The sequence below is a fragment of the Pteropus alecto genome, unplaced genomic scaffold, assembly GCF_000325575.1.
Source record: "Pteropus alecto unplaced genomic scaffold, ASM32557v1 scaffold156, whole genome shotgun sequence".
NCBI classification, from domain to species: Eukaryota; Metazoa; Chordata; class Mammalia; order Chiroptera; family Pteropodidae; genus Pteropus; species Pteropus alecto.
Window position 1 is genome coordinate 5,321,662 of NW_006437746.1, and position 16,557 is coordinate 5,338,218.

The following is a 16,557-nucleotide window of genomic DNA, read 5'->3' on the forward strand; positions in this document are numbered from 1 at the left end:
TATATTGTTTAAACCTTTGCTGATGTAACTTAAAATCTAGTGAAGTATGAGTTTATTGGTTCACAATGAAAAACTAACTTACCATCCTCTTGTGAGGAAGGATATGGATAAATGTGGTGGGAAGCTTTTGACTTCTCATCAGTAAATGTCCCCTGAAAAGCAAATGAACAAATAACGTAAAAATAAAGTATGTGGCCAACAGACTATGAGATGCCAGATGTCAAATGCCTAAAAATTATAAAGACGTTATTTTACTTACTATATTTTAAAAATGTTAAGACTATAACGTTTTTATTAGTCAAGAAAAGAGATGGTGATTAACAACAAAAATAGACTATACAGTGTATATTGCTGTATAGAAAAAATAATATGAGTATATCTTAGCTAATTCTCTATATCTCTCTTAAAATTATAACTTCAAATCTATATACAGGATGGACACTGTCTTGGCTCAAGCAGGTATATACACTACTGTTGTTTTAAGGCAACACCAGTAAAGTGGATGATATAAATGCTAAAGTCAAGTTTAGCCAGGCCACAGCTAGAATATGGCGTGCAGTCTACGACATGACTTGGAAAACATTTAGACACAAAAGCGCTCATTCTAGAGACCATAACAATAATGAGAAATCTTAAAATCAGGTGCAAGTAGCACCTGAACAAAATTTCCTGAATTTTGTCTTTGACAATGAGTATTATTACAATCAGAAAAACATAATAATGCTATTTTTAACTGGAAGGAAATTCTAAAATTCTAAAATTTAGGGCTACCGAATATGGTAAGGAATTCTCAATCATTAGATGGGTTTGAGCACGCTTTTGAATGGCCACAGGAGAGGCTAAAAAGGGGATGGCAACAACTAATGAGTGTGAGGTGACGGTCAGGAGGGCACAGTATTTAATATTTAAGACTCTGGCCTCCTGGAGTCCATCAGACTGGCATGGGTTTGAACTCAGCTCTACCATTTGTTATTTGCCTGATATGGGACAAGTATCTAAGTTTTCTGTACTTTGATGTCTTCTGTGAAATACAGTAATAATATCTTTTTCGCAAGAATTTTGTTAGGACTAAGTTAAAGATGCAATGAGCTAAGAATAGTGCTCAACCAATGGAGTTATTAATACATTTTCAATGCCTGAGCAAATGTCTGATCACAAGTATTCAATAACATTGATTCTTAGCTCTTAAGGTCTCTTCGAAGCCTAAGAGTCTATGCAACCAGAAGATCTTTATATCCCTCTGGAAGTTCTCCCCAGAAAACAATTAGTAAGTCAGATTTCCTAAGAACTATGACAATTGAATGTTCAGTAAAACTGTAGAAAAATATATAAACTTTTTCCAGGATCATTTGGTAGCAGTAAGAGTAGGTGATTTCAGCTTGAAGGCAATCACCAGTTGGTTAATTTGTTCCATTTTTGCCCTCTATTTTTCCACGTGGAATAAAGCTACACTTAACAGCCACTCCAATAAACAGTCCCAAAGGGGGTTAAGAGAAAAGGTTAAGTGACTTGTTCAAAATCGTAATGCTAGTAACTGGACTTCAAACTGCCTGATTTGACAACACAATTGTATTACCTTTCTCTTTGGTAGGGATGTTTTTACATAGATAAATATATAAAACTGTACTAAATCTCCAAGTGTAAGCAGCGTTAGAAACCTTTGTTTCAAGAACTTGGAAAATATTTTACTAAATGCTAAAACAATTCAACTGGCAATCTCCCTTGCAGCAGAAAACAGATATTTAATGAGGTTTCTCAATTAATCCTAAGGATTGGTAAAACTTTGTCACTCAAGTGACATTGTTTCGGAAATTTATTTTCTACCTGGGTCTCCTCGGCTAGTTTACCATAACATGAGTCTGCTTACGGTTTAGCCACATGTGGTCACAAACCTACGGGCAGTAAATACCTAAGGTCTCATCCTAAAATGAAGTTACAGGAAGGAGGTGAAGGTGTTAGAAATTAGCAATGATACATGTGAATCAAGACAAAGTAAGCTTATAGGAAAAACAGAATTTCCCCGTCATTTTTTTAAAGCCACAAATATAAATACAATACATATAATGAAGGGGGGACCAGGTTTATTTGGTAATATTTGATCTCTTCGTATCAACGGTTATGTCACCAACTCTCATTCTGCTTGATTTCATTATCATAGCAATGCAGAATACACTGTGATGGCTCCACATCACTTTATTAAATACTTCTCTAGGATACCTACATGTATCAAATCATCACATCATACCCCTTAAACTTACACAATTGTTACGTGTCAGTTATATCTCAATAATGCTAGGGAAAAACATTACTCTAGGCTAAGAATTGAAGGTGAGTGGAGAGAAAAAAATCTGATACTGTAAGAACCCAGAGAGAAAACTTTCATTTAATGCAGACAGAAACAGAAATCAAAAGATACTATGGTTGACATTCATAAGATGTTCTGAAGTGATCATGTCTATTACCTGATGTCGTTTGATGATATCTTTCAATTTGTTAGCCAACTTCAGATCAATGTCTGGAATGAGGTAGATGTTGGGTCTGGTCAGGCAGTTGCTCTGAGGAAGAACGAACAGATTTTGAAATTCTCTTGGTTTTGAAATAATGGCTCATTATTTATGCATCATCCTAATAGCAAAAGTTGGCATTCAGCCTTGCTTAAAATGGGAAGATGTACTTTAGTCTAGAATGTGAAAGTCTAATTTTAATATAAAACTAGGTGTTCAGCAGACTACTTAATGACATCTCCATATTCCTTCTCTGCAATAAGTACACCTAGACAAAAAAATGTCAAGAACTGAGACCTAAAGAAATCCATCACCTTTTTCATTAAGGTACCATACTGACATATTAATCCTCCTAGACAATTTTACCTGAACTTAACAACCTAGGTCAAATGTAATGTTTTTACCTACACCTTTTATTGGGTAGAGGGATGTGTGCTCATTTTGGCTCAACATGTAATTTACTTAAAATATAAAGGCTATAGATTATAGCTCTTTTTTCTTCCCATTTCTAATCTTACACGTAGCAGTGATTTTAAAAATGCATATTAACTCCCTAAACTATCATCAAAAATCAATCAACAACAAAAAACTCAGTAACTTCTCTAGTTAATAGTCCATGAGACAATTTACCTAGCTAAATTTCTGCCAGTTGCCCTTCCCCAGGAAGGTTAATTCAATGATCATTATAAATTTACTAATTAATAAAAGTACTAGGAAAGAAAGAAATTAAGTATTCTCTCCTCCAGTTTATAATCTAGTTGGGGAAATAAGAACTATATTTATGGTATAATTATGAAACAAACCCACAGACAATGAGTGTATAAACAAGTGACCAGTAGGATGAGAGAGTATTTATATTAACTACGAAAGGTTCAAATAATGAGTTAAGTGAAATTAATAAAGAACAAAATCAAAGATTATATCACCAGATCAATATTCTATACATGACAAGTTTTGTCATACTTTATAGATCTAATCCCTCCAAAACCCATAAAAATAACAGACTGCAGAAAATTTTTTTCTTTGATTTTTTTGGCACTCGAATGAAGCCAATCTTAGAACTGAAAGTATATTCAAGGAAAAAAAATGTGTAATAATTTGACCTTCTGAGTTACCTGCACCAATGTTTTTTCAATGTTCATAAACATCTCAACATTACGATCCATTCGGGATGGATTCTGTAGATCAAACCTCCGCCTAAAGGAAAAGAAAATCATTAGTTAATTTGTGTCCCATATGAAACAAAACTGAAAACTTGCTTTTAGCATAAAACGCAAATGAATTGGAAAGATTTGAAATTTACAATAGCACTCTACAGAGTGTAAGGGTATTCTCTCAGTAGTATAAAGCACGTATCAATACCTAAAAGAATTACATTTTATGACATTACTATCCACTCCAGTCAAAATGAAGAACCTGTTCCATGAAATATCCATTTCTCTTAAATCTAAGATATTCTGCATCCTGTAGAAAAGTAGTCCACGGACACGAAGGCAGTGAACTACTATACCATTCAAGTATAAAGTCTACCTGCTTTACATATGCTTAAAGGCCATTTGCTCAAATTCAAGTGAGTAATAGAAATTACTATTGTCCTCTTTGAAATTACTATTGTCCTAAATGTGGTAAAATTCATGTTTTTATCTCTACTTAAACTCCCTCCCTAATGTCTCTTTACTCAAGTACCCAAGCATAACATTCTGGTGTTGTCTTAATCTATTTTTAGTCATTTTCATATGGTCAAATCTTTACAAATTTGAATGCTTTACCCATATTTTTTATTCAATACTTACTTTGCTTTTGCTCCATTTTAATTCCAAGGAGGAGTGTGTGGGCTGTGGAGTCAAACTGCACTGGGTTCTGATCTTGACCCCATTTGTGTAGTCTTGAGTGATTTACTAATCCAAGGATCAATTTCTTCATGAATACAATGGCCCATTATGGGTTTTTATGAAGGTTACATGAGATATACATGCTAAGAGCTTAGTATAGTGTTTATGCTTTAGTAACTAATCAATAATTATTAACTATGGTTATATGTTTTCAATCATTACTACGATGTACCAGCTAGGATTAGGTAGTGCGAGTCCAGAGCCCATGCTCTTACCTCTCACATCATCCTGTTTTACCCTGGAGATGCTTCCCCACACCTCCAACCTTTCTAAACTCTGCAGCCTTTCTAGGATGTCACCGCCCACTCAATGCGCTTGGTACTATGGCTTCCACGATCAGTCCACAAGTCACTTTCTCTATGAAGCTATTTCTGTCTTGTTTTATGTTCCCAACACACCCTGTGCACACTGCTATTACAAGCCCACAAAAGAATCACCTTGTTGGTGAGACATCTCACTGGATGCCTTGAGAACAAGGACCAGATTTTGAAAATGTTTACCTATGTAAGCCTAGCAGCTAATAGAATATGTGTCTTTATAAAGCAAACCACTCAATAAATTAAGACTTATTGTGGCTGAAATCTAACATTATGACTTTTTCTTTATTATTCTAGGATAAGATTGAAATGTTTCCAAAGTTTTCCAACTAAGAAATTCAGTAGTGTCCACTAAAGTACTAAAATAAATAATTTAGAATAGAACTAGGTACAATTTTAAAAATGACATTTATAGGTAAGAGGGACCTCTGTCCTGAATAACCATACCTTGATTTAACCTTGGTACCCAGAACTTTTCCTTAAATCCCATTCTTTTGGCTTTTGAGTATCCTCCTTCCCCAACCTCCTCTGCGGGGGTAGGTTAGAAATTCCAAACACAATGCAATATCTCTCTGCCTTGAATTGTACACCTGAAACTTACTGGATTTCATTAACCAATGTCACCATAATAAAAAAAATAATAAATTTAAAAAAAAAAGAAAGAAAAAGAAATTCCAAACAATTAATTGAAAGGACAATAGATTATCAACTAAGTGGAACAACCCCTTACAGCTGACAGCCTTCCCAGGTCTTTTCAGCACAATAAAAAGAGACACATATATGTCTCCCCTCGCTAAAGATGGGGTAGCCCTCCTTCACAGGCTTCCGATAACAGAATTATATCCAGAAATGCACCATTTAGAGAACTGCTTATGCAAGAGTTTACTCACTATTCATAGAGAAATCGCTTCCTTAATAAATGATTCAGATAATGGAGCTGAAGGGAATTATCTCTATTACAAATCTGAGGAACAGTCTGAAAGCAGTCATTAAATTAAAAGAGAGCTGGATTGATCCGCAAGCGAATATTAAAAGCTAAGTGAATCTGTTAATAATCACTTGTCAGTGAGTCAAGTTTCTCTTCAGAAAAATACACCAGATAATAAATAAAGAAAAAAATGTCAGAACAAGTCTTTAACAAGGAATAACCTAAATGACAATAAGAATTTATATGTTAGAATGTTTATGTTCTAATTTTTCAACAACAGAATGTTGCCATTTGATAAAGTATAACGCTAGGATGATTCTGGGCACTGAGCATCTACCACTGCCCATTATAGGGGAACAACTACACGTCATCTGCCTCCAGACGGAGGAACACGACACTGTCTATGAAGTAAAATAAGATAGGTTCTGTGACTTCAGGTGAAAACACATAATAATAAAACCAATTTTACCTTAAGCTAATTGATACAGACAAGAGTTAAGTTCTTACAGCATCTCATCCTTATAAAGAAACTACGCTGAACAAAATGTTATTCGAGGACATGCTGTACTGCTGCACGCAAGTAAAAACAACAAACCTTGAACCTGAATCAGACTAAGCCTCTAGACTTAACAACCGCTTTACGAGAAATTTAGAAGACTATGTTAAATAACATACTGGGGACATATCAGCAAAATCCAAAACATAGACAATTCTACAAGCCAATATGTGTTTGTAAAAAATAACTTGTGAGGAAAAAAGGAGGAAGAGAGAATGAGGACTATATATTTCTTTAGAGAAACTTAAGAGTCATCAACCAAATGCAATGTATGACTCGTTTGAATACTGACTGAAACAAAACAAAAACCATTCATGAGATAATCAGGGAAACTTGAACGCTAAGTGGATATTTAACAATATTGAAAAGTTATTGACCATTTTTTTTAGTGGTAATGGTACTATTACATTTTTAAAATCCTATTTTAGAAAGTGAAATATTTACAGATATAATTATATAAAGTTAAAAATGCATGACGGTAAATGGTAGTTCATTACACTGTTCTCCGCTTCTATACGTCGTTTATATTTTCTGTAATAAACTAGAATGGTCTGCCAAACAACGACTTAATAACATGACAGACAAGCTTTCCTGAATCAGCATGTTATATAAACAAAATAAGTACTTAAAATATATAAATATTTTTAAACATTTAAATGAAGACTTCAGGTACAACCTTTATTGAGAGATTTTATCTGACTTATCTTACAACTACCAAGAGTACTGAAATAAGTTTTGCAATTTATAATATAGCAAGATGTTCAAACCTGCCCATACAAGAAATGTGAATTGAAACCAAAATTCTAAAATCTTTTTGAATCTATCCCAAATTAGCAAAGATGAACAGGTAAGGTAACACAAAATACAAATAACTACACTGTTGGTCAGTGAGAGGAGAAAGGTACTCTCTCATTACACTGTCCGTAGGGCAATAAAATAGTATAATTTTGTTAGAAGATGACTTGGCAACTGTATGTATTATTTGTATTATGATCTTGTTATTTCGACTAGAATATCTTAAATCCTTATGACCCCATCTGAGTTTCAGAGTGAAGCCAGCACTGGGCAGGCCTCACAGGAAAGCTCAAGAAAAGGAACAAAAAAAATTTAAGAGATATTCGAGCCCTAAGCTACCTCAGCCCTAGAGAGGAAGGGAGAACAAATGAAACGTTTTCTGACTTTTAAAACCTTTGGCCATTCAGACTGTAAATATGAGCTCCCCACTGCGGGTTAATTAATTACTTATGAGTCTTCTGCCTTGTTTTCCTCTGGAGACCAGCTGGGCAATATCTTGCAGTAAGGTGATACCTACTGTCTGTCTAAAGGTCCTTCGTTTGCTTATAAACTTGTCCTGATTACTGATAAGCATACTCATTTGCATTTCCTAGCCATAAAGTATTGAATTAGCTTAATTTTTATATTAAAATACACAACATATTGAGTATTTTCTGTAAAGAATACTAAGATTCTAAACTGCAGAAATACAACTAAAACAACCGAACACCCTCAAGTCAATACACTCCAGCACCCCCCAACCTCTTCCTGGTGAAGAGACTACCCCGCCACCCTTGAACTCAGAACCGTCATCATTAAACAATCACTAGTCCTAGCAGCTCAACTCCTCCCACTGAGATGAAAGCTCCAGACTTCAAGAAAGAAAAAAGAGAGCAGAGAGAGAAGAAGAAAAAGTGGGGAAGAGACAAAAGAAGAAGGGGGAGGGGAGAGAGGGAAACTATAGGAACCCGAGCAAGGACTCTCGCCCTGGCTCCCACACTGCCCACTGCCCTAGCGACAATCCGGACTCCTCTGAGCTAGCCTCCCTTTTCTGTGTCCTGAGGAGAGCCAACCAGATGTCTGCTCTTTGGAAGGCCTGACTCACTAGAACACTCAAAACTGCTATCTTTCGGCACATTACAAATTTATAATACACACATGTATTTCACAGTGGGCTTACTTTCTAATTTTCTAATAATGCACACCCATCTATTATCTATATACAGCCATATATGAGAAATAACTCGCCTAATAAATGCAATAGTTGCTTGATATTTTTCTTGGACGTAGGCACAAAGTAAATTAAGGTTCTAGATAAAAGAGAACCTACTTTGCATATTAATTATAACGTGCTTATAGAATTATCTAACACCATACAAAGAGGGAACAGGATTTAACATTAAATAATTTAAAATCACGTCAAAACGTATAAATAAATACGAAAACTTACCAGCCCTGTTCATTTCTATACTTGTAAGCAGCTCCAAGAATGTGACACAAGGTGCCTCCAGCTTTGAAATCCATGAAACATTTTGCCTAAAAATGATACAAGTTACACATGAGAAAAATAAAAGTTCTGACAAAATTACTTATGTCTGAATTCTAAGTTTTATAAGCTCAAAGATATAAACAACTCCTTAAATACTTTCTGGAACACTGAGGTATAAAAAATTTTTTCCAAAAATGGATTCAAAATATATTTCTTTTTAAATTCAATTAACATATTAGTCTACAAATAAACAATATGTGAAAAACTAGATTTACAAAAGATAAATCAAAATGTTTTACAAGTAGACACTTTTGGCAAATTCAGAGCAAAGCCAGCAAATATTGATAACTACAAACTCTACTGGTAAATTTAAATTTTTATTTTTAAAATGTTAAAATTCCAGTAACAGACAATTTCCAACAATATAATTTTCCTGTAGAATAAGATATATTATTATATATTAAATTTATTTTCCAATTTAGTTTCCTGACTTTATCAATAATTTGTAACTGAACTCTTGTCAATACCATGGAACATGGCTATTACTATATTTAACTATATGTAAACTTACAGCTAAAATTTGTACAACAATTTAAGACATGTGCACTTTATAAAAGTATAGCTCAAATAAATCAAATGCTGAATGATTTCCACATTAGGGAAGTAAAAACTTAATATGAATTGATCATCAAATAGGCTAATGAGATGAAGTGTTAGAATTATGCACTTTTTAAAATTATTAGGACAAATTACTATAACGAAAAGAACTACATGATATCAAATATTAAGAAAAGAGACAGAAAACAGATCATGGTTGCTAGGAGCTGGAAAGAGGGAGGAATGGGGAGCTACTATTTAATGGGGATGGAGTTTCAGTCCAGGAAAAAGAAAAGGTTCTGGAGATGGACAGTGGTGATTTTGTACAACAATGCGAATGTACTTAATACCACTGAACTATACACTTAAAAATGATAAAAATGGTAAATTTGTTATGTATATTTTCTCACAAAATTTTTATTTAATAAAATTTTTTTAAATAAAAAAAATTGAGAAGCATCACTAAGATGAGCACTTGCAAATTAAGCTGACAAGTAAGCCCTCTCCGTCAACCTGGCTACCTTGCGGCTTTTTAAATACGTGGGTCCCTAACTTTTTTGCCCAACACTACTTCTAGTACACCCGGAATGTTCATTACACATTCCTACGCAAACATATCTGAATGCAGTTCTTATCACTGACAACCTCTTACTTGTCTGAGAAAATGCACAAGTCCTTACAATTTGGAGTGTCTGCATCTTAAATTAGAATAATGTGCTTCCTAGAGTATGTACTTCCTAGGGTAGAATGAGACAGTTCTACTAAGCCTTCCCTGAACCCCCAGAGAGTGGACTAAAACACTCCCTCAAACCACACATGTATGTCACCGTGGCACACATGCACACCGCTCACGGCACACGGAAACGACTGCTTTCCAGATTTCTCTGGAACACAAACTCCGTGAGGACAGGTGCAGTGTCTTATTTAAACCATTAACACCAACATTGAGCAGAGTGCCTGACAAGGCAGCAATCTAAAATTTTCTCAACAGTTCAGCTATACTAAAATCATATAAAAATTCAGATCCATGCTACTGAGAAATACACACTGAACAGACCAGAACAATAAAACATCTGTATACACAGTTTACAGTTAAGGTTAATTTCTTGACAGGTAGTAAATTTGAGAAAGTAAATCATTATCAGATATATGCTTAAGATTGACAAAACAACTTCCATCACCACTACAGGGACAATTAATGAATGAAGAAACAGCAAACTGAGGCCTTCAATTTTCCAATGGTAAGGTCTGAATAAAGGGAAAGACACAAATTCACGAACCTGTCATGGGCACTAGTTTCAGTAATAAAGTGCGATGAGAAAAACATCCTTAAGATGTGGTAGATAAAAAACAAAGAGGGACACTCACCACACATCAAGAATTCTCAGAGCTTGCATGAAAATGGATCTGGGATTCTGGTCATGACACGCTAACTCTGTCTCAGAATCACCCAGATAAAAAAAAAAGCAGCCCAGAATCAGGGCCTGGACAGTTGGAGGCAGACAAGAGGCTTCTGAGGGACCCCGCTGAGCCCTGACTGTATCTCCTCACTCGACCCTTACCCCGACCACCCCCACCCTGAAGGGGCCTTGCTCTGACACTGGACGTCATTCAAGTATAAAAATAAAAGCTCATGTTCTCAAACATTTTCTAAAGCAGAAGCACAGATTGTGAAGGATGAATTCCTCTCGATTAGTATTGAAAAACCTGAAGAATAAAAGGGCAATAGGGTACTCAAATTTGAGCTTTCCGGAGCCGGGGAGATCCTGTCCTGTGTGTGTCTCGGCAGCTGCACACCCCACTTAGAGACTCTGGAGGTCAGGCTGGCGCTCACAGGCTGCTTCTGTTCCCAGCCATGTGACCACACCGCTTCTGATAAGCTGTTCTATCTCTGGCAACTAAATTGAGAATTCAATCTAATCGTATTCTGGATGTTTCTAAGTGGTCTCATCCTACCTATTTATAGCCCATCTAAAATTCGGCTGAGCAGAATGAACCCTAGAGAAATCTATGTGCACTACTTAAAAGCGCTTTATATTTGTACCAAAATACCCTTATTTCTTTACTTCTTTGACTTACTAATGACAAAATAGTGCTAACAACTGGTAAAAAGGAGGATGGAGGATGTTTGTGTGGGTAGAAGACACACACTGATAATGCCCTGTTTTAGTCTATTCATCAAGAAATGATGGTGCCAGAAAATGGATGTGAGAAGTGAATAAAGGAGCAAAAACTGAGTATGTCCAAGAAACCAAGAGTTCCCAGGAATTCGCAAAGTCATCTTCACATCCCGAAAACAATTACAGGGGAAAAAACACATCACTGACTCCAGAACCCTTTTACTTCCCAAAGCGTGATGACAGTCAAACAATTCATAAGTCTCTTTGTGTATTTTAACTGCTTTGGAGCTAAAATTGTGCTTTCTAGACATAGTTCTCAATTTTATTAATAAGAGAAATTATAACACAGTTGACCATTAAACAATATGAGTAAAGGGTGCCGACCCTCCGCCCAGCAGAGTTGAAAATCTGTAACCAAAGCCTTACCGATAACATAAAAAGTCGATTAACACATATTTTGTATGTTATGTGTATTACATACTGCATTCTTACAATAAAGCCAAAGAAAATGTTAAGAAAATCATAAGGAAGACACATCTACAGTATTTACTGGAAAAAAGCTGCATGTAAGTGGACCCATGCAGTCAGTTCCAACCCAAGCTGCTCAAGAGCCCATCATAGTCTCGTAGTTAGCGGCACCTCTGACGCTGGGGAACTGCTGCTGTAGCTTCGGTTTCTCGGGGAGAATGAAAACGAGCCCACTTACTACCACTTACCTGCGAACACACCACGGGGCACTTTACACACGTTATCTTGCTCGCCCCCTACAGTGGTCTTCTGAAGCTGGCTCCCCCCATTCCACAGAAAAGGTGTTTCTGACTCTAGCAATAGGGCAGATTAAGTAACCAGAACCCTCCACCACTACAAATATATGTTGAGTAAAATAGAACAGACGTTATTTTAAATGTGTGGCTGAATTTCTAGAAAGGCCAATCCCCAGGTATAAAAAATCAAAGAAGAAAAAAAAAAATCAAACTAAAAGTCAAAATAGTAATCTTGTGAGGTAAAATACAGGACTCTAGATTGATAAGGGGGTGGAGATAATGAGGACATCAAATAGGCAATAATGTTACCCTCGATAGTCTAAAGGCTAAGGTTTTACTGTCTATGCAAAGACAGAAAGTTAAGACCTTAGATATAAGCAGGGAAGGACGTCAGAACCAAGATAATCACCCGCCACACACGTGTAAAGCCAGGGGTGTCAACAGGTGGCACCATAAGGAAAAGGATAAGCTAAGGATAAAATATGTGCCAAACAAAAATTAAAGAGGAAAACAAGCTTCCATCTCAGGAGAGTATGGATTTGAAACTGACTCTAAGCGCTTCGTCTAGGAAACTCGAGCCGAATTAAAATAAGAACTGGTCCTCAATTTGGCAGGTCACCTGAAGTGCCTCAAGAGCAAATTCTCAGCCCAGGCCAACAGGGTCCCTAGATAAAGTTCCACTGAAGGAGAGTTCACAGGCCAAAATTCAAACACACCAAAAAAACCTCACAAAATTCGAGTGTTTTAAAGTCAACAAACAGCAAGATTAGAATCCTAAAATTTTCAAAAGATAAAATATAATAGGGCTTGTAAAATCAGAATATATAAAATGATTAAAAACACAAAAAAGATTTGAAAAATGGATACACATAACTCCTAGAATAAATAACATTCAATAAAATGAAAAGCACATTGTTAAGGATATACAGATTAGACAACTAGATACAGAAGAATAACAGTTAAAATTTCTTAGAAATCGTAAAAGATATAAATTTTCAGCTTCAAAAAACACATCATTCCTGAGGAATATATTAAAACTACATAAAATAATCCATACCTAGACACAGTACTAGTGCAACTGCATAACAGTGATCGTAAAAAAGCAACCAGGTGAAAAAAAGAGTACCTAAAAACCCAACAAATGGAGTGATAGATTTCTCAACAGCAATAATCTCAGCAAGTCACAAAAAATCAATTCGGAATACGTTCCTAATGTAATAAAATTAGAAAATTATAAGAAATAACTAACCGTTCCTCTCATCATTTGAAATAACAATGCAAGGGTCAAATTAAAAATCAAAATAGAAATAAGAAAATATTTTAGGACTACAGGATAATGAAAACATTATACATCAAAATGTATAACCACAGCAGTAAATGAACATTAAAAAAAAAAACAACCAAGAATCCTGATCCCCTACCTCACATAACACACAAGATCAATTCCAGTTGGATTAGTTACAAATGTGAAAGGTAAAACAATAAAAGCTTCTAGAAGAAAACAGAACACATTTATGACTTTTGAATAAGCAAAGGTTTCTTTAAAAGGGCACAAAAAGCATTAACCATAAAGATAATTTTATATAAAGTGCTCTAGATCAGTAATTGGCAAACTATGGCCCATAGGCCAAATCCCTTCTGCTTATGTTTTTGCAAATAAAGGTTTATTGGAACAAAGTCATGCTCATTATTCCTTTAAGTATTATCTGCTGCTATTTTCACACAACAATAGCAAAGATGAGAAGTGCAGCAGAGACCATATATTTACCATTTGGTCTTTCACCAATAATACAGATAAAAATACTTACTATGTGGCCTTTTACAGAAAAAGTTTACTGATTCCTGTTCTATATTATTGAACCTCTGTTCATCAAAAGACATCACCATAAGAAGAAAAAGATAAGCTACCAAGAAGATATTTGCAACAAGTATTTCAGACAAAGGACCCATATCCACAATACGTAAGAAAAACTCTTATTAAACAAAAGAGAAAGACAGATGACTAGATTTAAAATACCGGCAAAAGATTTGAATAGGAACTTTGCTAAAGAGAATAACAAACGGTCAATAAATATGAAAGGGTACTCAACTTCATTTGTCATCAGCAACTAAAAAACAGTGTCACCACAAAACGTAGAAACTAAAATAAAGAAGACAGAAAACTTCCAAGCATGGGTAAGAAAGTAGGGAATCAGAACTCCTGTACACTACTTGTGGGGGTGTAAGTTGTTACGCTCTCTCTGGAAAACTGGCAGTATCACCTAGAGCACCACAACGACCCAGCAACTACAGACTGTGCTAAAATGAAATGAGCTTTCAAGCAATGAAAACACATGGAGGAACTTAAATGCATATTACTACGCGAAAGTAGCCAACCTGAAAAAACTACATACTATATATTCCAATTATATGACACTCTAGAATAGGCAAAACTAAAGATATTAAAAGGATCGTGGCTGTGAGTTAGTGAAGAAGGGATGTACAGGCAGAGCACAGAGGATTTTAGGGCAGTGAGATACTCCTGTGTGAGATACTATATTAATAGGTGGATACATGTTGTACATTTGTCAAAACCTCTGGAATGTACAACACCAAGAGCGAACCCTAACGTAAACTATGGGCTTTGGATGATAATGGTGTGTGAATGTAAGTTTGTCAGCTGTGACAAATGTATCACTCTGATGAGGGACTCTGATAATGCGGAAGGCTATGAATGCCCCATATGTGAGGGCAGGGAATATATGGGAAATCTCTATCATCTGCTCAATTCTGCTGTGAACCTAAAACTGCTCTAAAAAAGGATAAGAGAATATCACGAACTTTATGTTAACTTCAATTTAAATGAAACTGACAAATTTTTCAAAAAATCCATCTCACCGAAACAAGAAATATGATCCAATTCTTATGTCTATTAAAGAAATTGAATTGATTATTAAAACCTTTCCAAAAAGAAAACTCCAGGCCCAAATGATTTCACTAGTGAATTCTACTAAATAGTCAAGAAATGTCAATCTTAAAATATTTATACCAGCAAATCGAACCCCATAGTATATTTTTAAAAGATAATAAATCATGATCAAATAGGGTTTATCCTGGAATACCAGGTTGACTGAAAATCAATGAATGGAATTCACCATATTAAAAAAATAAAAGAGAAAACCTTTTGATCATCTCAAGATGCAGAAAAAGCACGTGACAAAATTCAACAGTCATTCAAAATACAAGCTCTCAGCAAACATGGAATAGTAGGGAATTCCACAAACTGAAGGGCAAATATATGAGAAACCTACAGCCCACATCATACTTAACAGTATAAAACTGAATGTTTTTCCACTAAGAACAAGATTAAGGGTAGAATTCCTTCCTTAACCATTTCTAGTCAATATAGAGTCAGAGGTTCTATCCACCCAGTGTAGTAAGGCAAGGGGGAAAAAAAAAAAAAAACAGCATAAAGATCAGGGGAAAAAAGACAACTTAGTTATAATAGTCAAAAATTTGGTATTAGCAAAAAGATGGACATTTAAATCAACAGGAGAAAACATAATCCAGATATAGACCCACACACATCTGGTCGACCAATTTCCAACAAACGTGTCAAGGCAATTCAGAGGAGAAAGAACATCTTTTCAACAAATGGTGGGGCTAAAATAAGTGGAAATACACGTTGAAAAAAAGAGAACCTCAGCCCTTACCTCACACTATACATAAAAATTAACTGAAAATATGTAAAACTGAAATCTATAAAGCTCCTAGGAAAACATAAGAAGTAGTCTGTGATTTGGGGGTATGCGAAGGTTTCTTAGAACACAAAAAGTACAAATCATAAAAATCGATTAACTGGAATTCATTAAAATTCAAAACTTTTATTCTTGGAAAGATAATAAGAAAACAAAAGGGCAAATCACAGACTGGGAGGACATATTTGCAACATATATCATAAAAATCTTTTATCCAGAATACATTTAAAATAAGTTAATTTAACAACAACAACAAAAAAAAAAAACTGTGCAGAAATGAATTAATGCAGCAGGCCTGAGATTACTATCCTCAGTGAGGCTTGCGTGCCAGTTTGCCCTTGGCTGACATTTGGAAATTTGACTCTCAGAGTATTCCTAGTCTAAAGTTAACTGACAGGGAGTGTGGCTCACTGTGTCTAGACTATCTGCACAAACAATGTGGTTTATGACGAATTCCTGCTTTCCTTCCCGGAGTCCGGAATGTTAACATGCACTAGGCGAAAGGTACCCACCTCCGATAAAAAACCTTGGGTGCGTGTCTCTAGTGAACTTCCATGGACACAAACAGCGCATGTGTGCTGCCACATTTTCACTGCTCAGGGAAGAGTGACTCTGCGTGACCCCTCACATGAGGGAGAGAACATCAGGAAGCCTGCAGCACGGAGTCCTCCAGGCTACACCTGTCTTTTTCCCTTGTGATCCAACTTTCTGTACTTATTACATTGCTGTAACAAATCTTAGCTGTGAGGACAACTGTATGCTGAGTTCCATGAGTCCTTCTAGCAAATCTCTGAATGTGAAAGTAGTCTTGAGGACAAAATAAAAAAATTATTTGAACAGGCAACTCACCAGATGATACGTACAAATGGTCAATAAGTA

The 16,557-nt window shown here is 35.5% G+C and overlaps 1 protein-coding gene across 1 annotated transcript in view; it reads right to left on the reverse strand.

Annotated features, from left to right (window-relative positions):
- Positions 1-16,557, reverse strand: part of SMARCC1 (SWI/SNF related, matrix associated, actin dependent regulator of chromatin subfamily c member 1) — a 126,387-nt gene that overhangs the window by 95,432 nt on the left and 14,398 nt on the right. Inside the window, exons 3-6 of the mRNA XM_006914879.3 lie at positions 8,422-8,507; positions 3,620-3,701; positions 2,463-2,555; positions 83-152 (exon numbers count right to left, since the gene is read on the reverse strand). Coding sequence (XP_006914941.2) covers positions 83-152; positions 2,463-2,555; positions 3,620-3,701; positions 8,422-8,507 — 331 coding nt within the window. The remainder of the gene's footprint in view (positions 1-82; positions 153-2,462; positions 2,556-3,619; positions 3,702-8,421; positions 8,508-16,557) is intronic.